Raw genomic sequence first — 24,731 nt, forward strand, 5'->3', positions numbered from 1 at the left:
GGAAAAAATGAAGCTTCTCATCCAACAATGAGTTACAAGAGCGTATAACTCAACTAGAGGAAAATTATGAGAAAATTTCACAAGAAAAATTTCTGTTAGAGCAAAATGTGGGGAAGATTGTACAAGAACAAATGATGCATTTTTTTGAAGAATTCCGAAAGAATGGAGTCCTACCGATCCAGTCACCAAAAGTTCCCTCAGAAAAAGGCAGCTGCTCCGAAGAACCAAGAATGAAGAAAAAGTGCTCCAAGAAAAAACAAGTACATATGCAAAATGAGTGCTTCAAGAAGAAACAAGTATACATAAAAAATAAGTGCAGTTCTTTTTTTTTTTAATTCCAAATCTCAAAGTTTAAATTTTAATCACTTATAATGCTATGATTAATACTTTACTCATAGATGATGCAGGGCAAATCATGTATGTTAGCAGTGGGCAGCATAAACAATATTGTAGCCAAAGGTACAATGTTAGAAAACAATGATCCTAATTCTACTGTGCATGGAGTACCATTGGCAGTCACGGATGTTCGTGTGGCTGTTGATATAGCAATTAAAGGGGATACCTTTTTACCAAGGCTTGTCAGGGATGAGTTAGTTATTGTTAGCCATGCCATTGGATCCCATGTTGCTTGGCCTAAGCAATTTGTCATCTTGAATGATTTTGAGGTATATATCTATAATTAATTGTTTGCTTTTGATATGTCTTAAATTAATAATAATAATTTTTTTAATTCTGGAGAGTGTTGTTTATTTGTTTGATACACATAATTTATCCTGCAGCTGTCTAGAAAATTTTACAAACTGCAATCAAATATAACTCTTGTAGCTAAGTAAAGTTTCGAAGATAGCAATATGTGTATTGTACAAAAATGATAGTAATGTTCTTGCCGCAGTAGTTATTGTTTTTGTCTTGCCACTATTCAAATATCATTTTCCATTTAATATGTGGTCATCACAAAGTCAAAAACACCCCAAATCATATCCGAAATTATATTCTTGCTTGATGAACAGTGAACACTAACCCTTTGAAAAATTGTGTTGAAAGATTTAAAAAATCACATGGGGTCCAAGTATTCTGTCATTATATGTTGCACTCATGTATAAATTTAGCATTTAACTGAGCATATCATTGACGCCTATAATGTCTTATTCTTTTTTGTGTTTTGGTTAATTAATTTTTGTTTTCTCTTGTAGATATCTCATACATATTTGTAGTTACATAAATAAATCTATTGAGAATATGCAGGAATACAAAGTGCCAGCAAGAATAGATGCTCTTTGCAAGTACGCTCGCCGAGTGTTGACTAAAGCATTATTTATTGAAATTTATCCAGGGATCTTCAACAATGAACAAGCTGAATTATATTTATTAGTTGATGACATTGTACAATTCTGTAGCATGGAAAAGATTGGGGTCGCAACAATAATTTGTTACATGAAGTAATTTAATTAAATTACTTATTTTCTTGGCAAAATAATTAGTTATAATTTTTATTTATGCAGTGAAGTAATTATTACTTGTTTTTTGTAGGCATCTTTACGAAGTCTTGAAGGATCGTCCCCAGGAACATATTTACAAATTTGGTAATCCTTCAATCTTTTGTGATGAAACCGGAAATAATGATGAGACTAGAGCTCGTGCAATGGTATCAAGAATGGAAATACTTGATCCACAACAGCTTCTGATGTTTCCTTACAATACCAGGTTTGTTATTTTATTAATTGTATATAGCATTTGGAGTTTATTCTCTTTTTCTTTTCAAAAATATGCAAGGCTGATATTTATCATTATATATAGCAAACATTGGATGTTGATTGTTGTGGATCCGCACAAATTTATAGTATATTTTTTTGATTCACTCGGTCATGAACCTCGCCCTGATTTGAAGAACTTTGTATCACTGTAAGTTATTGTCATTTTGTTGTCAATTATAATGCATTTATTAAAACATGCTTGACTAAATGTGTATTTAATTATGTATCTTAAGTGCTTTCAAGATTTTTGTAGCAAAAATGGGAAATGCGAATCGAAAATCCTTTGTTTGGAAAAGGGTTAAGGTATATGAAATTGTACATATGTATGTTCAATTTAAATTTATTTACATATGTAAATGACATTAATTAGTTCAAAATTTATGTGTAGTGTCCTCAACAAACTACAAATACTGAATGTGGATATTATGTCATGAGATTTATGAAGGAAATCATTGAAAACCAGGCTGATTCAATAAAAAACTTGGTAGTTATCTCCTTATCCTTTTAAAATTTATAGATTTCATAAGGTTGATGCATGTATTAATGTTGACGATTTTGTGCATGATATATAGTTTGTTGGACGAGATAGTTTCACCCAAAAAGATATTGATAAAGTAAGAGTGGAGTGGGCAGAGTACATATGGCAGAACATTTTTCGCTAAATTTTGTAGCACAATGACTTTGTGAGGTTAGTAAATGAATAGGATTATTATTTTTATCTGCATCTTTGTTATTATCTTTGTTTCGAATAAGATATTAAAAAGTTTATAAAATTATTTCAATTATTTTCATTTTGTAATTAAGGAAGGTTCATCTAAAGGTTTCACTCTCCAACTCCCTTTGGGTTTGGCATGATTATTGGAGTAGCATGATTATTGGAGTAGCCAACTGGAGCCCCTGCATTTTGTTGTTCTTGTGAAGAATGTAATACGGTTCTATTTTAAGAAAAAAGAGTTATGGATATCTAGTTACTTTCATTTGGAAATTGTAAACATAAAGAATATTTTTGGTATTGTTTGTCATGTACCAAATTTATATACGACTATTGCAATTGCTTGAATATTTATTTTTATGTTGCAGCTTTTCAAAAAAAATTATCGCAATAATAATAATAATAATGATGATGATGATGATGATGATGATGATGATGATGATAATGATAATAATAATAATAATAATAATAATAATAATAATAATAATAATAATAATAATAATAATAATAATAATAGATGACTGATTTTTTGAAAAGAAAGTCACCTATGTGCATAACCGTTATTATTATAGATGACTGATTTTTTGAAAAGTAAGTTACCTATGTGCATATTAAACACCATGCTGCCGAAAATTAGAACAACATTAGACGACTGCTTTTTGAGAAATGAGTCATCTATGATACTTATTAGATGACTCTCTTTACGCGTCATCTTTTGTACCTCGTTTTAGATGACTGTTGCAAAGATGACTAATTTTACTTCGTCATCATAAGATTAATTTAAACGTCATCTATGTTCATTTTTGTAGTAGTGTAATTTTCTAAGTACACTTCTAATTTGCTTGGTTTTCTTTTTTCATGTACTCTAGTTTGTTTGATCTAGTTTTCAAGAATCAGGAGGCGTTGGTTATTTCGTCATGCATATATACTTGGTATATGGTGTACTCTTTCATTTATAAATAAAATAAAGTTCGCTCATTCCTTAGAGGTTTAGTTAAAAGAACGTATGGGGCAGCGGTGAGCATATTTGAGGACATGTGGAGTCGGTACAATGAAGACCAAGATTTAGTAAGACAGTTTGTAATAATTAAAAATAATAATTTCTCGCGACATGTATGAACCCCTCAAATGTAAACTTGAAAGTGTGTACCACTGTATTAATTGTATCCTTGTGATTTAACCGAAAATCAAATAAACCAATAATAATTAGTATTTTTTTTTTTTTTGGGAATGATTTGTCTTAGCTTTGAGTAAACGATTTGAAGGACTTATAGCTCTCACCAATTGTCTTGAATGCTCAATGGCTTATACTTTGTAGAATCTCCAATGTTGTGATAACAACTTTGACGGTTAAAGTTTGATTGTGAATTTGGTTGAATGATTTAATTTACACTTGATTCTTATACCGACCTCTACCAAGTTAATCTTTTTTTCAGGATGTTTAATTTTGTTATGTCAAAGTTAGTTGATGTCCTATATTTGATCAATGTGGATGGCTGATCAAAATTAAAGAATCCTTGAACGAGATTGAGGGCTTGACAGAGATACGACATCAGAGTATTGTAAAACATGACCTGACATTCAATTTTAGTTTATGAATTTCTTGAAAGGGGTAGCTTGGCCATAATCTTGAGCAACAATGCAGCCACATAAGAGTTAAGCGGGCTGGAGTCAGAATGAGTGGGAAAAAAGGCGTTGCCGATGCCTTATAATATTCGTTTGGTGCCATTTTGAGGAAACATTTTCTTTTTTAGCAAACATTTTTCTTTCTCTTTTTATTTGTCCTTGACCTTGCAGATCTTGCTTACACAATCAAGATCCCAGAAAAATACGACGTGTACAGTTTTGGAGTGTTAGTATTGGAAGTGATCAAGGGAAGGCATCCAGAGATCAGATGTTCTTTCCACAGTTTCAGCTTCATCTTCCAATGCCCCTTGATGAAATGTTGGATCCTCGGCTTCCACCCGATCCATTGTTCGATGTTCAGAGGAAGTTAGTATCAATCACGAAGGTTGCCTTCTCTTACTTAAATGGGAATCCAGAATCCAGACTGATCATTATTATTGTTCGAGTTTCAAATATTTGCCTTCATTTCTCATTGTTGCACAAGTTAATTATACGTATCGTGCTTATGCAGGCCTTAATTCGGAACAAAAGAATGTTAATAGAAGAATTGTGCAACTAGAGGAGGATGTACTTCATAATTAATTAGTCTGCTTTCAACACAAAATAGAAAATTTAGTTGACAGATGGCCACAAAAGACTAGCTTCGTTTTTGCTAAAAAAGAAATAAAATCTGCTTCTATGACCTCTGTAAACCAACTGCTTCAATGCCCCCAGTTTCAAAACTATCATTGATACAGAGCCATTGGACCAGGGCTACACATTCAACTTTTCAGAGTTCCATTTCTAGCGTGAAGCTTTTGAGAGCATGGACACACTTGACGCTAGATAACCCTCACGAGATATGTTCCAAAATCTCCTCAGCCATAATTTTGCCGCAAAAGCCGATAGAATTAATGATCCTTTTTAATTATGAATTAAATCCTCCTTTGGCTGCACAATTTTGGATAAAAAATTTGGACCAGTTTCGGTGTTTGGTTGAGCTTATGTTGACTGTTAGGCACTAAATCCATCGTCAAGATTTATCCGACATGAGTTTCACATGGATCCCAATGAACTCTTGACCATAGATTCTGTACCCAACACAATATGCTTATGATTTAAAAATAAAATAAATCATGTAAATACTTTGTATCAATACTTAATGCATCGACAATTGTTTTCTTTGTGTACGGACTTGTCGATAAAAAAAAGCTTAACTGTTTCTTTGTTTATATCTGCTTAATCTGATTAGGATGAAACGAAATTAATTGTTTCTTTGTTTTAAAAAAATGAATAACTATAATTTTTTGAATATTTGATGAATTAACAAAAGAATTGTGAATGAAGTTTTGTTTGGTATAAAGGTATTGTAATCTTTAAATCACAATTATTAAGAAAAATAGAGCAATAACAAAAAAAAAATAAAAGTTGATAATATATAATAAACATAAATTTTAAATAGTAGTTTTAATAAAAATAATAAAGATATTATAAGTTTTCTATCATTAAAAGCAAATTATTTTAGTTTTCAAGTCACAATTATGATAGTTACAAATTTTTATATAAATTAATGTGGTATAAATTTATTAGTTAGTTAAAAATATAAAATAATCAAAATAAATTATGTGAGATAAATAATATTTAATCTAATTAATTTAATCATGTCATGTTAATATGTATAAAATAAATTTATATAAAAAAATTGTAATTAGGTTATTGCTCTTGACTCTCGTAAGCAAGCACCGACACGTACAGTATGCTATTTGTGTGAGTGTTCTGTCCAATTTTTCCGTCATTACTATTAAAAAAAGAAAAAACATGGACCCATCGACGAGACATCACGTGGGCCCACTAATCTTGATGATCGCATCTTTTTCATGTAAAAAGGCACCCCCGCTTTACAACGACACCGTCTTTTCTTTAGTCTTTCCTTTCGTTTTCGTAAGCCTCCACAAACACTTGCTTAATAGCCGCCCCATTTTCTTTCACTCCTATCCATTGTCCACGCGTCCGACCATGATTGCTTCTCCGGTTCTAATCACAAGATTTTCGTCAAATGGGCGAACGAGATGGGCCCTATCTCTGCGCAGACCACACCGTCTATTCTCTCAGTGAAAAGAAAATAAAACTATTTAAAATCTCTAAATATAAATTGAATTCAACTCTTTTTTTATCTTTCATTTATAAATAGTAAATAAAAAAATCAAAAGAATTCAACTGAATATTCCTTTTGAAAAATTATACGGTAGCGAACTTCCTTGCATGAATATGATCTTAATTCAATTTATTAAACATACTTATATGGGGTTCAACTATGTTGCAACAGTTATAAAGTATCTCACTTTTTGTCTTTTGTGATTTAACTGACGTCAAATTTAACAGAACACCTTTTACTTCATTTTATATTTACATACATTATTAAAATTTTATTTAGCACCTTACACTCTTTTTATTTATTATTTTTATAAATATTAAAATACTTATTTGTTTACATCCAATACTAGTATCGATGGAAAGACAACAATACCCCTAAATTTATAAATTAAAAATAAAAATTTTAAAATTTTTTGCTTGTTCCTCTCACCTTCATCTCCATCATCATCAGTCAGTAACGATTAAAAAAGAAAGAGAAAATATAGCACAAAAAAAAGAGAAAAAAAAAATCTCAAAGACTCACCGATCACCCATCACCTTTATTCTCTCAATGGTTCATGAACAATACAACAATACCAATAAAACATAAGAACAAGACTCTGACTCTTTTGATTCTAGTTTCACCAACACAGCAAATTCCGAGTTTAAAAGGCTTCATTCATATTCTTTCAAAACTTGACATTTCATCATGGTATGGTTTAAGTTAAAAGAGTTTATTGTTAGTTTATACAAACTCCTTAAAGTGATTACATTTGACCGATATCTTACATGGGGCTTGTTCTCCTTGATGTTGATAACTTACATATAAAATACTCTCTTCGTGTTGGGTACAAAACAAAACCAGTGCAGCCATCACAACTTCCAAAGGCTTTACTTCTTTATACCAAACATTCCAAACTATCATAATTATATCAATTCTAACTTAACACCTTGTAATTCATTTTACACAAAATGGATCTCCTGTAAGAATGTCGCAAAGACAGCTTCAAACTGGCTAAGGGCAAGAAGAGCACTTGCAGCACCAGAAGTTTCTTTCCTAAGCTCATCAGCAAAACCAAAACTTTCAGAAACAGGCAAATAAGCATGAACCGTGAAAAGTGCAGAACCTTCCTGCATTCCCTCCTTCAGCACCCGGGCCCGCCTTCAGGAAACCACTCCATACATTTTACTCAAAGAATCAACCGGTGTGTTCAACTTACAAAAATACATGGCTTCAACAAGTCGGGGTTTCTTCTTGAGCACAACTTGTCTACATGCATCTTTAACAGCTGTCATAACTTGCCCAGAGAAGATGCCATGCTGCTCAGATTGTTGGGAAGTTTCAGAGTCAACATATTTCCCAGCCATAGGAGAGATGTAAGCCTCAAGAATTGTCGAAGTTCCGTCCTTGACAACCAAGATCCGTCGGTAATTGGTGTCGGAAACAACCTCAGTCTCTCCCTACTCCGTGCTCCCAAACTCAGCTCATACTTTGACTATTTGTTGTACTTCGTCACCGCAAACTGCCCGATCTCTCTCATATGCGGCTCCTTGGGGTCTTCTATCGGCTTCCATCCCTCACCCAAGACTCCTTTACGGTCGACGACGGCCAGGAGAGGGATTGTTGCCACGGCTTTTCATGACCCCAAAATGCCTAAATCTTGCGCTTTATCCGTTTTCTTCAACCTTTGTCAAGAAGGGTAATTTTGTCTTTTTAAGATTTATGAACAAATTATAAATGAAAGGAGTGCAGGGTGCTCAATGATATTTAAATCATAAAAAACAAAAGTGAGGGTACGGTACAACTGTTGTATCATAGCTAAACCCACTTATATGTTACTTTAACAGACAAAACTATGGTGCAACTGTGTTACCATACCACAACTTCACCTAATCATTAGATCCAGCTGCACACATGTACTATAGTTGAATCCAATGGTTAGGTGCAGCTGTGGTATGGTACCACAGTTACACCATAACTTAACCCTACTTTAACATGCCTTTTTCTTATAGTTTACAAAATGTAGTGCTTATTTTCTTTCGAATACCAAACAGTAGAGGTGTATATTAGGTTGAAGCAAATATAATATTATAAACTAACACTATGTTGTATCAAATATTTAGTGTTAACATCTATGAAAATATTATTAAATCCTCAATGAAAAATCTTCATCGTATTAAACAATTTTTTATGAAATATGAACTATGTATTTTGTTATAATGGAAGCTGTTAAGAAAGGTTGTCTCAACTTTATATTAAGATTTTATACTTATAAATAAATATATAGTATGATCTAAACCTTACATGTATAAATTTTTTTCATAACTTAGCTATCTATAAAAGATTTAACAATTTCTTAATTCTTGATCATAAATAGTAGCATATTATAAGACAATATAAAATTTACCTTAAAGTTAATTTATTACTACCACATTATAAATCTGTAGAATTAATTTGAATTGGTAATATTATGACGCCAAAGAAAGGTATATCAAATTTGGTTAGAACTGCCTATTGAAGTAACATATACGTATTTGTATGGATACATTATGTAGCAAAAAAAAATGAAGATTTTTGTAACAAACTTGACAAATATCTAAATTGCAGTGTTGATGATAAATAATTAATCTCTTTTACAATCCATTTGCTTTTAGTCTAAATCAAAAGAAAGATAATAAATTCACGGAACTTTTGCCTTAAAAAAGCAAACGATCCAAATTAGATAAATAGTCAACCAATTAATCAAACAAACAAGGTCCCCTGCATTTAATGAGAACTTAAGCTTTTGCTTTATCTAAGCAACAAGTTGAGTTTTATGTGATTTAAGATTAAAATATTAATGAAACTACAAAATTATGTCATTTAAGAAATTATATTTAAGTATTTACTTAATTAAAGTTTTAGTTAACCACTGAGTGACTTAGATTTAAAATTTTAGATAAGACTCTAGTTGATCTCTCATGTGAGAATGTTAATTCACTTACTTAGCATTATGTGGCATTTTCTTTAAAGATTTTGAATTATTTGATGGTTGTGAGAGTCAAATTTAAAATAATAAAAATTAATGTAATTATCATGTTATTGGGACCACATTAGAGTCATTAATTCATAAAAGAATATGAATTCATATATTACGCAGATGAATTTTTTTTATTTAAAAAAAGTAGGTTTGTTAATATCAAAGGCAGCTCAACTAATTTTGAAGCCTTAGGCGAATTGTTTCAATTATGTCTTTAATAAAATTTGAAGTCAAACATATTCATTAGTTTTACTAAAAAGTAAAAAGTTATTTATTTAAAATCAATTTTTCTGGCTTTCTTAAGTGCAAAATTATTAATCAAATTTATATTCTAATTTCAGTAATATATTTTTCTCAATAGCAATATAGCTAATCCATTTAATTTTCTTGCGATTTAGTTAATCTTAAATAATTTTTATCAATTTTAATTTTGAAAAACCTCGTCAATTACTAATTCTTCACTCAAATTCTCATCTTTTTTACTACTTTTGACAAACTTATCAAGAGCTTCTTTTGAGATCGAATTAACTTTTTATTATTCTCTCTGTCTTTTTTTTTTTGAACTTTTTCATATTTTAGTGCACATTTTCTTTTAGACATTTTCTTTTCAGTGAAATAAGAGTAAACAAGCAAACAATTATGATAGATAATTAAAAGAAAAGAACAATTATATTTAAAAAAGAAACAATAACAATTGAATAACACAACTAATTAAGAAGAGCGTAGGAAGAAAAAAGTGGATACTTGAGAACTTTTTAATTTGATTGATTGAAGTTTTAAACAGCAGTGATTAATGGAAATAGTTAATCTTTCTTAAAGTAAAATTTAAAGAAAGTGGTTTTACTTTTTTTTTTCCTTATGCACTAAAGCATTGAATGTGTCGTGCTTTTTTTTTAATTGATAAAAATATTAATGGATAACAACAAATGTGTGGCTTCTATAGAGGTATAAATAAAATAACGTTAAATAGAGATTTTGTATGAATAAATAAGATTAAAATTGTCATTATAACGTTAAAAAGAGATTTTGTAGGGATTTGATAATTTATTTATGACAATTTTGTAGGATTAAAATTGTTATTAAATATAAATGAATAATTTTATAGCTATAATGTTAGAGAGAAATTTGGGGCCTTTATATTTAGTGGAGCTCATTGCCTAAGTTACTTAGAGAAAGAGCTGTTCTTAGTTAACATTACATCTACAAATTGACTTTAAATTTCTAATGAATCGGTCATAACATTCTTTTTTTGCTAAATACTCATAAATATTTAAGTTATTACATAAAGATCCAATGTTAACACTTAATAAAATTGTATAAATTCGATAACAAAAACATTGAATTCAAATAAAAGGAAAATTTACGTGTAGTTCAGTTAGTCTTGGAATGACATAGTACTCATATAGAGTTATGATGTTCAATAATTATTACGACCAAAATAAAATTTTTGATTGGCCATATCTTTCAGATTTGTAATCAAATGGTAGATGTTTTAACTAAATTTGTATTCTGTTGCTTTGATTTTTATGTTTGGCTAGATCCCAGCTAATTATCTTGTTATTTTTTATAGGTTATTTGTAAATAAATGAAGTCTATTATTCAGAAAAATAATTACCTGCAAAAATCGTACTCTATTTTCAATTATTCGTATCCAAAAGCAAAATCTTACAAAAAGGTAATAATATTCCGAATTAATTACAAAACGACACGTAAGCAGGCAAGTCCACACGAAACCCACCGAAAAACGCAAAACAAAAAAAAAAAGAAATACGTTCATTCAATTTATCACGATACGATAAATGCTTAACAAAATGTCATATCAATTTCACCATCAAAACTACGGTATTTTTTTTCTATATATTAAAGAATTTTTTTAAAAGCAAATAAAAACCCAAAAAAAACAAAAAAAAAGCGACAACTGTGCTGAAACTCACCGTTCCCAGTTTCCCAATGAATAAAATAAATATAAAGGACTCGTGCGTGCCTTCCATTTCCCTCCTGTTTTTGTTCCTCTTCCTTAGCTCGCCACCTGTTTCCCCCACTACGCCCACAAAAACGTCACCGTTTCATTCTCACTCCTTCCTCACACCCTCTCCTTTTCCCCACATTCCTTCGTTTCATCTCAATTCAAAAATTCATTCTTTTAACATTAATAATAATAATTTTATTGAAATAAATCAATCAAAAAGGTAACTACAAATATCTCCTCCAGCTTTTTGCCGCTTCTTAATTTTGATCGACTATGACCATGTACTAAAGCTTCAATTTTTTTCAGTTTTTTCAGTCAACGCTTTTGCTTCAAGATTTCGTTTTACCTTCCTTGAAAATTAAAGCTCACCTAATCGATACGATTAAAATTCTTTTTTTAGCTGAAGATTGATACAATTTTCACTTCATTTTTTTCTTAACTTTGTATCCGGATTTGCTACTTTTGTTTAAAGTTTTTTTATATTTTTCTGTGGAGCTAAGCACGACTTTGGTTACAGCTTTATATTATTTTAACATATAATTAGACTAATTTATTTATTTGTGGATTTATTATTTTTTAAATATGGTTTGAGACTTCTGATGTTTCAATATTTATTGCACACGTGTAGTGCAGTGGCTTTAATGAATGTGGTATTGTAAAGTTTAAAGCTTTTTGCATGTGAATGAGCTGGTGTGTACACTTTCATTGATGTTTAGATTCATGTATGTGGTGATCTCTGATCTGGGTACACGTTAGATTTTAATTTTATGGCATGGTCCATTTGACCAAATATTTTTGTTACTTGAACTGATGAACACGAATTTTGAAGTGAATACGTGTGTTTGATTGCTGGATTTTGTAAGATTCCTTTGTAGAAATATTTTAATCCCACGAACAGTATGATTCAGCAAATAGCTTTGGGAATGGTATTGATTCTATTCTTGTTTGTTTATTCATATAATAACTTTGATGCAACCTTCAGATTCCTTTTGAACCATGTAGTTATATATTTGGATTAGTTTATAGCATATCAACTGTTGATTGTTGCATTTAGATGTTTTTTGTTACTTCCACTCTTGATTGCTTATTATATGTTAGTTAAAGAGCAAACATTATACAAGTTCTTGATTGATTAGTGCTCTTTCGTATAACGGGTTCGTGACTGATGTTCACTTTCTTATTTGAATATTCAGATACTTCCGTAGCTGATGGCTTCGCCAGATATTGAGTCTCCCTGGCTTTGTGCCGCTGGTGAATCCTTCTGTGGGTCGTTTAATATACGCGTGGAGGAGGGGAATGCAGCCGATATTTTACATGTGCTGGAAGTTCCCACCTCTTCTGTACCCTATAACTGTAGTATACCCAAGCCACCCCCTCTCCCTATTAAACCCTGTACAAAAAACAAATATCCCAATAGATTTTTACATTGTAGTTTTGTTCCAAAGGAAACAAAGGATGTATGGGATAAGCTTTTCAAGGAAGGAAATGGTGCAGATGTCTATATTATCACCAAGGACGAATCCTGTATTCAAGCTCATTCCAGTATACTGGTGAGTTAATTGAACTTTGCCTTCTCTGTTAAAGTAGAGCTACCCCGGGTTTTCTCAATGACAATTGCTTTAGTACTGTAAAGTAATTTCACTTCGGAGATGTTATGGATGTTAAATAGATGGTCCAGTGGCTAAGTTAGCAATTTTAGAACCTGGCTGAAGAGTTGGCATCTATTCAACACAAATATACAGTGTTTGGAATTACTCTGTTTATAAATGGATAGAAGAAATCCTGGGACCATCTAACCTGTGCTGGGGAATATTCTGCAGCAATCAAAAGCAAAGAATGGTTTCAGATATATCAAAATTCCTGGGATGCCTCATGAAGCTGTCTATGCATTCGTTCGTTTTCTCTATTCCTCCTGGTATGTTGAAAGAATGTTGCTATATTCTCATTGTGCTTAAAACGATCAATATGGTTTTCGGAGGATTTGCATGTTACTGATTTATTGGGTCCTAGATTCCTTGAAAATGAATTATTATGGGTGTTGATGATTGAAAAAGGGGTCCCAGATATATCAAAATTGCTTGGTTTATTTTTCTCATGTACTGTAGTTAGTTTGTTCTAGTTTTCAAGAATCGTGAGGCGTTGGTTATTACGTCATCCATATATGCTTGGTATATGGTGTACTCTTTCATTTATAAATAAAATAAAGTTTGCTCATTCCTTAGAGGTTTAATGACATCCATCTCTGTATATATAAAAGACTACGTCCAATCAGAGTTTTGATTTTAAATATATTTTAGTTTGAAGGGCATACGGAGCAGTGATGAACACATTTGACGAGTTGGAATGGGGGATATGTTGAAGAGTTTTGTAACTAAAATGTTGTAGCTCAAAACCAACAAACTTTTTTCTTTTCAGTTGATTAAATTCATGACAATACAAGAAAAGCTTTTAGTGTACGAGCCTTAGTATAATTTTTTAAATAGAGCTTATTTTACTATAGCTTTATTAGTTGAGCTTTTACAAGTAAAATTTTTAAATAAAAAAGAATTAATTATTTGATTGTTAACAATATTTTTTATTTCTTTTAAAATTATGTTGTGAAAGAAATGAAATAAGATTGTCAAATAAGTAAATGATAGTTTTAAAATTTTAACATTTTAAAAAGCTTATCAACCTTTACTGTCAAAAATCCAAAATTTGAGCTTTTGTTTGTAATGGTAAAATAACTCATTTAATCATAAAAAATTCTATTAAAAAATTAACTAACAATAATAATAAATTTTAAAAGAGATTATGAGATTAAATAAATACTTATGGTCATTAGATAAGTGATGCTAAGCAAAGACTAAAAAATCAAAAAGAAATAAAAAAACGCAACAGATCAGCTTATGGGAGACAAAATGAGTTTTACCTTAATTAAATAAAAGAAATAAAAAAAATTGAGAAGCTCCACGCAGAGAGCAAGAAAAGTAGCGAACCAAAAGTTAACATAAATAATTAGCATCTCTAGAAAGAAAAACTGAAGCTTATGCAAGAGGTCAAGACCACAAGTGAAAGAAAAGGTAAAGCATCTACATGAGGTAAAGATCACCAAATAAAGTCTGTACAATGAAGCTCAGGATTAACAATGACAATCTTGAGCAGTAATGCAACATCAAAAGAATTTATTCGGTTGGAGTCAGAGAATGAATGTGATAATATTTGCTCCACGATTTCCTTCCACCGATTGTCCATCGAGGCATATCAAGCAAGGATGTGTTGTTGTATTTGGAATATGCAGCTCACTTTTCAGATCCAGCCTTTGGAATTGGACTGTATGCGCAAGCACGTATGGATTTGTCATTGTTGCTCCACGTATGTAATATTCTTTTGATTCCATTTTGAGGAATATCATTATGTAACACATTCCGTTGACTTATGAAACAGAGTAAACCATGTTTCTTTCTTCTTCTTTTTTTCAGTTGACTTTGCGGAGCTTGCCTACACAATGAAGATCACAGAACAACCCGACCTGTACAGTTTCGGAGTGCTACACTGGAAGTGATCAAGGGGATCCAAGAGGTTTTCTTTCCTCAGTTGCGTCTTCATCTTCCAACATGAACATGCACGAGTAGCTGCTCTGCTATATCTATTGGTTTTTGCTAGACTAGTCATTATTATTTGAGTTTTAAATATTTGCCTTCATTACTCATTGTTGCACAAGCTAATCGTACACATCATGCTATGTAGGTCTCAATTCGGAACAAAAGAATGTTAGTTGAAGACACACAACACAAAATATAAAAAATTAGTTCGCAGATGGCCACAAAAGACTAGCTACGTTTCTGTCCAAAAAAAAAGAAAGAAAAGAAATAAGAAATAATCTGTTTGTACGGCCTCTGTAAACCAACTGCTTCCATGCCCCAATTTCGAAACTATCATTGATATAGAGCCATTAGTTCCATCTCTCGCCTAAAGCTTCGGGAGATATGGTCAAAAATCTCATTATCGCCATAGTTTTGCTACAAAAGCCATAGAATTAATGATCCTTATAAATTATGAATTACATCCTAATCTACTTGCATTATTTTGGATTAAAAAAATCTTGCTTTGATCATCATTCCGATTGGAAATATCAAACTCTAAGGCTTGTCATTAATTGGGACAAAATTTTAATTACATCTCAACTTCGTAAATAGAAGTACTTATCATTGAAATATAATTAAAGTAGCAAGAGGCCATTTGAAGTATAAAAGGAAAAGGAGAGAGAAGGGTAGCTATAGATGGATAAGATATGGGTCAGAACGAGTCAACATTTGATAAAACCTTTTGGGATTGTATCTAACAACATTTTTTTTTCTCGGTTGGATCTCAGTGTTTATACAAAAGCAAAGATTTGGATGACTAAAATGTGACGCTATACTTATAAAGTAGAGATATAGAGTTTATCACCAGTGTAATATATACATGGTCTTTACACAATTCACCATGTGACAGTGAGATGATGATAAGGTAAATTATCAATTAAAAACATGACAGTTTGTAGTAATGTTAGATCATATGATATGCTTATTGAGTTAATGGTCATGTTCGGTCCAATTGAATAAGTCTAAAGTAGTAGTAAAGTTGAATAAGTCTAAGTTAGTTGAGATATTATCAACTTAGTTTGTCAATTAAGTATCCAGTTCTTGATTTGTTGAGATTATTTTGTTTCATTCCTGTTTCTGTTTTGTCTGGCTTGTATAAATAAGCCATTGTTGAATAATGAAGGCATGAATCATTTTATCAAAGAAATACTTGTGTTACATCTTGGAGGGATTGGCTTCCTCGAATTAGCCAACTGTTAACGTTACCAAGTGTAAGGGCAAGATAGGAAGAGACAAGCAGAATAAAAATAGCTTGCCTGTTCCATCACATGTGGTGAGCACATGTGAGGAGATGGAATGGGGCATATGTATGTTGAAGAGTTTCGTAACCAAAATTTTTGGGCTAAAAAACGACTGACTTTTTCATTTTTACTTGATTAAAACCGCGATAAACGAGAAGAACTTTTAGCGGGGGACAAAATGAGTTTTACGGCTCATTCAATACAAGAAACTAAAATATTGAAAAGCTTCACGCAGGAAGCAGGAAAAGTAAGGAACCAAAAGTTAACAGAAACAATCGTCTGAAAAGCCATTAGCATCTCTAGAAAGAAAAGGCAAAGCTTCTAAGAGAGGCGAAGACCACAAGTGAAAGAAAAGGTAAAGCATCTGCAAGAGGTGATATTAGCTCATTTTCGACAAAATATAATGACAATTAAGCTAAATAATTACGAATAATCCAAAGGGGTTGGAGACTAAAATTGAAGGTGAACTGCCATTGAAGGGTCAGAATCAATCACTAAAACAAGTGCCATAACCTCAGCATAGTAATAATTAAAAAATAATTTCTTGCGCATGTACAAAGAGGTGAACCACTCGAATGTAAACTTGAAAAGTGTTCACAACTGGATTAAATAATGGACAATTCATAGTTATTGTTAATGTTAAAAGAAAGGAATAGATTGGGAAAAAAAAATTAAGGATAATTTACAATTAATGCAGTCCTTGTGGTTTAAGGAAAAATCAAGTAAGCCAGAAATCATTAGTACTATTTTTCAAATAAGTCCTCTGACCGTGTTTGACCATTCACCGTACTGCAAAGTAAGCGAAAATATCTACTTCTTAGCAGCCCACTTTTATGATGCGATTAATTTCAACCATTCGCTGATTCGCGTGCTGGTAGTTAGGCAAGTTCATTTGTTGGCCGGAGAAATTTGATATTTTTGGTACCAAATTTATACATATGTGTGCGTGTGTGTGTGTGTGTGTTTCCTTTAATTTGTGAATTTGGTATTACTTCTCATCAGGTGTGCGAAACAGAAACAACGGCATTTATTACATAAATATTTCTAATTTGCAGTATGGAAAGCTTGGAGATGTTAAATCTCTCCCAAAATAACCTCAGGTTCAATTCTAAGTCATTTTGAAGAAATGCATGGCTTGTCATTGGTTTATGCATCTCCCACATTGAATTACAGGGCCCAATTCCAGTTGACAGATACACAGCCAGAAAATAAATTAACTCCGTACGGACAAACTTGACACTCCCGCGGCCAGATATGTTCCAAAATCTACTTATAGCCATAATTTTGATACAAAAGCCAATGGAATTATTGACCCTTATAAATAATGAATTACATCCTAATCTAGTTGCTTAATTTTGGATAGAAAATCTTGCTTTGATCATTATACCGCTTAGAAATATCAAATTCCAAGGCTAGTCATTAATTGGGATAAAATTTTATATCACAGCTTTCTAAATAATTTACTTATCATTCAAATATAAAGTGGCCAGAGGACATGCCGAGCGTCAAAATGAAAGGAGAGAGGAGTAGTAGATAAGATACGGGTTAGAAGGAGTCAAAATTTGATAAACTTTTTTGGATTGTATCTCACAAGTCACAACTTTTTTTCCTTTTCTCCTGTTTGGATCTCAGTGTTTATATAAAGCAAAGATTCAAGGCCCACGTGTCCATAAGATGAGCGATGGTGTCTACCAGATTAGTTCTCTGGAGTTTAGATCACCGGGGTAACACAGACATTGACTCCTTCACTTCTCAATTGCTCTTTTGCTTCCGCTGTAATTGTTTTCTGCAACGTCGTTAAATTATATATGAGTGTTTGATAACCTTTTCAATTTCAATCAACTTTTGTATTACCTTAATTATTTTGTTTCCTTTCTGCGTAATTGATCTTGTGTTTTTATAATATCAATGGTGTCACGAACCTTGAATAGAGTATCTTTTACTGTTTTGTTGATTCTATTTTATACGTGTTTGTATTAGAATTTTTACTTATCATTGAAAAACCCGGGGATGAAATCTAACACGTACTAATTAATTAAATTTATTTCATAATAATAAACTAAATTAATTTTTTTAATAATTTGATAACTTTACCTTAAAAGAAAAACTTTGATATGAATTATAACGCTTACTATGGCATGAACATGGACCCTTTTTTCCCAATCCAAAGCTTATCCTATATTTGGCAAGGTTTTATATACTGGGAGAGGGATAAATAGAGAAAAACATATCTATTGGAACCGTACCTCCAACAGGATAAGTTGGGAAAAGCAATCAATAATTTAACTAATTAATTAAAATTATTAAAAAAAAAAAAGGTTGAGGGTGGGACAAAATCAAAATTATTTTTTATCCTTTACCTCCCCATGATACTATTCAGTCAGGGCCTAGAGACAAATTAAATTAATTATTACTAAGATAACAATATTATAGGTAAAACAACTTATTCTAATTGAATTATTTAATGATACATATATTACATAAATTAAAAAATTATAGAAATTTTTATTTATATTTAATTAACTTCCATTTACATTGATTCAAATAATAAGCAGTACCAAATTTTTTTTTGTTAATAATATAAAATATGTTATTGGCAATAATAAAAGAATGTATTACAAATAATAATACATTTAAATATCTTGTAATTTAGATGTATATTTTTATTATTTATTTCATGTGGGAATCCTCCTTGTTTTTCAGCTTCAAGTTCGTTTGATTTATTTAGTCTCATGTAGCAGTGGTTGACAATTGTGTAGGCTATTGCGACTTCCATACTAGGTGATCTCTTCCTCTTAAAATGTAGTTCTTGTTGTAATAACTAATGATTAGTATTTTCCAGATAAGTTCTCTGACCGTTTTTAATCATTAACTAACAATTCATATTTTTAACGTTTATTAAGAATTTTAGGTTTGTCTATAAATAAATGAAAGGAATTAATAAGAAATTTAGTGAAGGATGAACAATTTTGGTAGAGTTAGGATGTAAACGAAAATATAAACAATTAATTGTGGCATTAAGTATGAGAAAAACTCAATCTAGACCACTCATATTTTGATATATCATTTGTCATTAGATCTTTAAAAGTCTAATAAACTAAGGGTTACAAATCCTTTTTTTTCTAACGTGCTCGAGTTCTACAGTACATTGGAGAAGTCCTAGAAAATTGATCAAGGCAACCTGGCTACAATTGATAGAAAGGAAACGTTTAAAGTGGCTTGATTAATTTACAAGAACCCGGTTCGCGAGTCCATGGTTTCTCTAGGAAGCCTCAGTCGGCTTGCGGTACCACAATTCATAGAAGCATAAAAAATAGCTTGATGTAACAAAGATTTGTGCGTTCTTTTAAATTCAGCATTTGAGTTCGTTATGATGAAGTTTCTGAGTTTCTTAATCACCTAGATAACATCCTTTATTGGCGGAGTCAAGTATAAAAGGTGCTGATGGGCAGGTGTGTCAAAGCAGAGTGATTTGTGATTATCACACCAGTGATCTTTACTAGCTCGGAGTGAAAAGATCATCCTTGTAATCTTGTTAATACTCTCTATATATAACTGTACTCTCTTCTGAAATCGATTAATCAAATTTTTCATTCACCTTTCAGAGCTTGCTTAAACATACTGAATATTTGCCTTCCTTTTTCCTTCAGGGTAGTTACTAAAAGTTTTATAGTCTTGAGCATGATTTTATTGTCAAAGTATAAATTTATTCTTTGCTTTTTACGCTTGTTTGGGAAGGAAATACGAGACCAATGATGAAGCGCCACGTGTCGATATGTAAGAGATTAATTTGTCTCGGGTATCTCGGGTACTCTAGGTACCTCGGCTACCCTAAGGACTCCGGGGGTACCTCGGGTACACCATGAAAGGATATAAAAATCTTCGTAAATATGTGAAGGGATATGTGGGCCCCGAATCTCAAAAAGATCCATTTGATACGTGTCGAAAAATAAGGAAATCTTGTGCCGCAAAAGAGGAGACAGCCGCCTGTCACGCCAGCGAATCCGCCAAAAGTGTGATATTGTGACAGTTGAGACCACCAGCTTTTCCTGCTACACCTGCAAAATTACAACGGAATTGCAGAGGTACGCGGGACCACTCCACTACGCCCAGCACGTGAATACGCCACAAACGTGCTCTCCACTGATATTTTTGAAACGTCTAAGCTGCCATACGCATGAAAATAAGAATATTCCTGACATGACAGCAGGGAACGCCACTAAAATAGCGCCAGGTGGCAAGGCGACCGGGGTACGCCATATAAATACTCAGGTTTGATTTTTATCAAGTAAGTAAACACACTCACCACAAAAAACTAGGGTTTCTTCAACCTCAAAATCTCCATTACCGAGAGCTTGCAAGCTCTCTAACCTGAGATAACCCAACTCTGACTTGAGCGTCGGAGTGTGGTCGCCGGCCACCCCCGGCTCCACCTCTGACCTCTTTTTTGGTTGTTTCACAGGTTTAAGGCGAGTTTCACCAGCCCTCCACACTTGAAGTCAGACCCCCTCCATATCCACCGTCATCTCAATCCTCATTCACTCCACAAAAAGCCTTAACAGCCCGCATGTGCCGAACAAGCGAGGTACCCCGCTCCCCGACAAAAATATAAATTTATTGCTCTTGGGTTGGTTTTGTGGTTTTTTATTCATTGACCCAAAATCAGCCGCAAACAATTGGCGCCGTCTGTGGGGACACGAGCAAAAAGCTTCCACACGGTGCTAAGCTTGTTGGTACGTGTGCTTGCACAGCCATGGCACCCGACGTACCCGCTGATAACCAAATGCTAGGTCATGATGGAACAGAGGACCACGGCGGTGATGAGAGGGGTGACTCGACAAGGAGGGCATCCCGCTTAGAGAAAGGAAAATCAGTTAAGCAATCAGCTGGTATTCAACCCGACGAGGAGCCCGTTACTCATAAACACTTTGAGGATTTAGCTCATGCGATTCTCAGAGCAGTAGGATCTCGAGTACCCGAAGCAGCCACTTCTCCGGTAACTCAAGATATCCCGCCTCCACGCGGTGAGAAACAGATCATACCAAGATCTGAAATACCGGAGGGAAGTAGACCAAAGCATGGGTCATCGGGCACCCGTTCAAAGTTTCAAGCCGCCGGCTCCCGGGAAGAACGCTCCACTGCCTCTTGTTATTCCCGTAGTAGCCAGGGTACCAAACGCAAACAAAAAGCCCATGAAGATCTCCGGTACAAGTTGAACGCCAAAAGAGCTTCCCAGACAACAGCGGCCTCCTCAGGTGCACCTGGGGTAAGTAAACACACTCACCACAAAAAACTAAGGTTTCTTCAACCTCAAAATCTCCATTACCGAGAGCTTTCAAGCTCTCTAATCTGAGATAACCCAACTCTGACTTGAGCGTTGGAGTGTGGTCGCCGGCCACCCCCGGCTCCACCTCTGACCTCTTTTTTGGTTGTTTCGCAGGTTTAAGGCGAGTTTCACCAGCCCTCCACACCTGAAGTCAGACCCCCTCCATATCCACCGTCATCTCAATCCTCATTCACTCCACAAAAAGCCTAAACAGCCCGCACGTGCCGAACAAGCGAGGTACCCCGCTCCCCGACAAAAATATAAATTTATTGCTCTTGGGTTGGTTTTGTGGTTTTTTATTCATTGACCCAAAATCAGCCGCAAACAACGCTTAATTCTGCATGACTTTCTCTCAAATAAGCAAATTATGCTCAAAGTGTTGTATCCATTTTTTTAATGTTAATTATAAGCATTCCCTCTAAATGAATATGATCAAATTGTTACATGGTCCAAATTAGAATTACGGTCACAATGTTAGTATACCGGAAATCTGGCTAGGATCGAGAAATAAAACTTAGTTTTGTTTGTTAAGCTGGTTGATATGAATATGAAAAGATATTGTAATTCAACTTTTAAAGTCTCTTTAATTTGTCTCGAACATTTTGATAACTTAAACAAAGTATGTACATTTGATGACAAAAAAAGAAGGGTATTGGAAAAGCCAACCCCAAAATATTTAGTCTTTCCGCTCTTTCTCTGGCATAATGTTCGGGGAGACAAAATGCCCAGCAAACAAGTTAATTTGATCCGTTAGGATCGAAAGAAACGTTAATTAGTCAATTCGTCCATTAATCTTGGTCACAAATGTTTATTCTATGTTCTGGGACGACTTTCCATGGACTTTAATTGTAGTTCGAAGGAGAATAGCTATCAATACAAAGATTTTTTTAACAGAACCGCATGCAACAAGTGAACCTTTTGTTTGGATAATTTTAATATCGTAGATGTCTTTGAAAATTTTTGCCTTAAGCAATGGGGGAAAACTCTTCCCTACTTGATCAGGCTTTGACTCATACGCCTCTCAAATGGTTGTTTAGAAAAAGCTTGTGGGCACGATCCCCATACCCCTAGAAACACTCCACCCCTTCAAAATACAAAAGGTATATGAGGAGGAAACGATAGGAGAGCAAGGAAAAAAAAATAATAATTCAAAACAAAGTCGATACCTTTACAACAGTTCTACATCTTTGCTAACTTAAGCATCGGAGTGGAATTCGGAAATCTCATTTTCCAATTGTCCCATTTCACATTTTGGTTTATTATGTGTGCAAATGACTTCCATCTACCGCACTTGGTTCAGTTCACATAGAAAAGAAATAAGTATTAACAATCACATATATTTTTTTATTATATTTCCGATATGCTTTTCATGTCCTTGCATTATATAAATAAATAAAAAAAGAGAGAGAGAGAGAGAATTGAAGAATCTTCCCGGAAAAACATTGAGCATTAGATCTTCACTGTCAGCCATCAATGATAATGGAGGTTCTTATGTTGAGTTTTATTACAGTCTCTGATCATACATATAAAGCATTTAGTGACAGAATAAATTTAAAGAGTTAGACTGTGATTTTTTATAAAAATTAATTCTGTTCTCTTTTTGGTGGTGCAAGGATCATTGACAATAACTTATCTTGGGACCATAATTTTTTATCCTGAGCCCACACTCTTACAATGTAAAATCAATAATTTTTTATATCATGAGTGACATAGAACTTGTATCCCAACTTTTTACTTATATTATTAATTTAAAGAGAACTTTACATGAAGTGATTTAATTTATATAAAACTGAGCTAACTTACTGTTTTTTTTTTCGGGCTAAAATTTTTAAGTAATGACGTCTGAACTAACGAAAATTTTCACTTACATATTCGAGTTCCAACATAGTATGCCAGTGATAAAAACAAAAAAATTGAAAAAAAAATAAAACGTCATCTTACTGTTTATTTGATGGAAACCAAATGTTCAAAGTGACTTGATTTACAAGAACCCGATCGGCGAGCCCATGTTTTGCCTAGGTAGCCTCAGTAGCCATGCGTTGTAATAATTAATATAAGCATCAAAAAGAAAATTTGTTTTGATGTAATAAAAATTTGTACTTACTAAATTCAGCATTTCAGTTCGTTATGATGAAGTTTCTGAGTTTCGTAATCAAGTAAAATAGCATCCTTTATTAGCTGAGTCAAGTATAAAATTAAGGTGCTGATGGGCAGAGTGATTTGAGATTATCACACCAGTGATCTTTGCTAGCTCTGAGTGCAAGATAATGTTTGTAATCTTGTTAATACTCTGTATAAATAATACTCTCTTCCGAAATCCGTTGATCATATTTGTCTTTCACCTTGCAGAACTTGCTCACACAATGAAGATTACTGCATATTTGTCATTTCTTTTTTCCAAGGAAATTATTATGACAGTATTGAGATTTGAAATGATTGTTTGCAAATTTTATAGTTTAAAATTAAGCATGGATTTATTACCAAAGTATGTTTATTCTTTGCTCTATGCTTAATTCATCATTACTTGATTACAGATAAGTAAATTAATTTGAAAATTAAGCTCGAAGTGTTATATCCATTCTTCCAATATTAATTACAAGCATTCAATAGGATGAAACTGTTACAAGGTGCAAATCAAAATTATGGTAACAATGTTAGTAAATAGGAAAGCTAGCTAGTCCCGACAAATTCAATACAGTCTCGTCTATTAAATTGGTCGATACGAAGGTGAATAGAAATTATAATTCAACATTTAAAGTCTCTCTGTCTCACTCATTTTAATATCTTAATCAATGCACATTAATTTGATGACAAAAAAGAAGGGTATGGATAAGCCAACCCCAAAATATTTAGAATTTCCATCCTCTCTCTGGCGTAATTTTCGGGGAAGCAAATGCCCAGTGAACAAAAGTTTGAACAATCAATGATTGGATCCAAAGATACGTTAATTAGTCAAGTCTTTCCATTAATTTTGATCACAAATGTTTATCCTATTTTGTGGGACGACTTGCCATGGACTTTAATTGTAGTTGGAAGGGGAGTGGCTATCAATACAAAGATTATTTTGACAGAATTGCTTGCAGCAAGTGAACGTTTTGTTTGGGTAATTTTAAAATTGTAGATGTCTTTTAAGACTTTTGCCTTAAGCAATGGGGAAAACTCTTCCCTACTTGATCAAGCATCGACTCATACACCTCTCAATTGCTAATCTGGATTCTATATAATTTTGGCTCGTGTGGAAAAAGCTACTCGTGGATTCCTCCTAATAACTCCAATGATTTTTCCTGAAATTAAAACCATAATCTTTAGCCTTTAACCATTTAGACTTTGGGCACGGACGAACGG

At 32.9% G+C, this 24,731-nt stretch overlaps 2 protein-coding genes across 2 annotated transcripts in view; both read left to right on the forward strand.

The window, feature by feature from the left end:
• The first annotated feature begins 15 nt into the window (after positions 1-15).
• Positions 16-2,826, forward strand: LOC127901143 (uncharacterized). The gene is made up of 9 exons (XM_052437597.1): positions 16-296; positions 408-665; positions 1,246-1,439; positions 1,531-1,704; positions 1,798-1,902; positions 1,988-2,057; positions 2,143-2,238; positions 2,327-2,442; positions 2,559-2,826. Exons 1-8 carry the CDS (start codon positions 132-134, stop codon positions 2,414-2,416), a joined length of 1,152 nt encoding a protein of 383 aa, XP_052293557.1. The 5' UTR covers positions 16-131; the 3' UTR covers positions 2,417-2,442; positions 2,559-2,826.
• An 8,433-nt stretch (positions 2,827-11,259) lies between these two features.
• The window catches only part of LOC102614804 (BTB/POZ and TAZ domain-containing protein 3), a 35,549-nt gene continuing 22,077 nt past the window's right edge, over positions 11,260-24,731 (forward strand). The window contains exon 1 of the mRNA XM_052437594.1: positions 11,260-11,413. The gene's annotated coding sequence lies outside the window, so the exon portion shown is untranslated. The remainder of the gene's footprint in view (positions 11,414-24,731) is intronic.

The sequence above is a fragment of the Citrus sinensis genome, chromosome 3 (assembly GCF_022201045.2).
Source record: "Citrus sinensis cultivar Valencia sweet orange chromosome 3, DVS_A1.0, whole genome shotgun sequence".
Taxonomy (NCBI): Eukaryota; Viridiplantae; Streptophyta; class Magnoliopsida; order Sapindales; family Rutaceae; genus Citrus; species Citrus sinensis.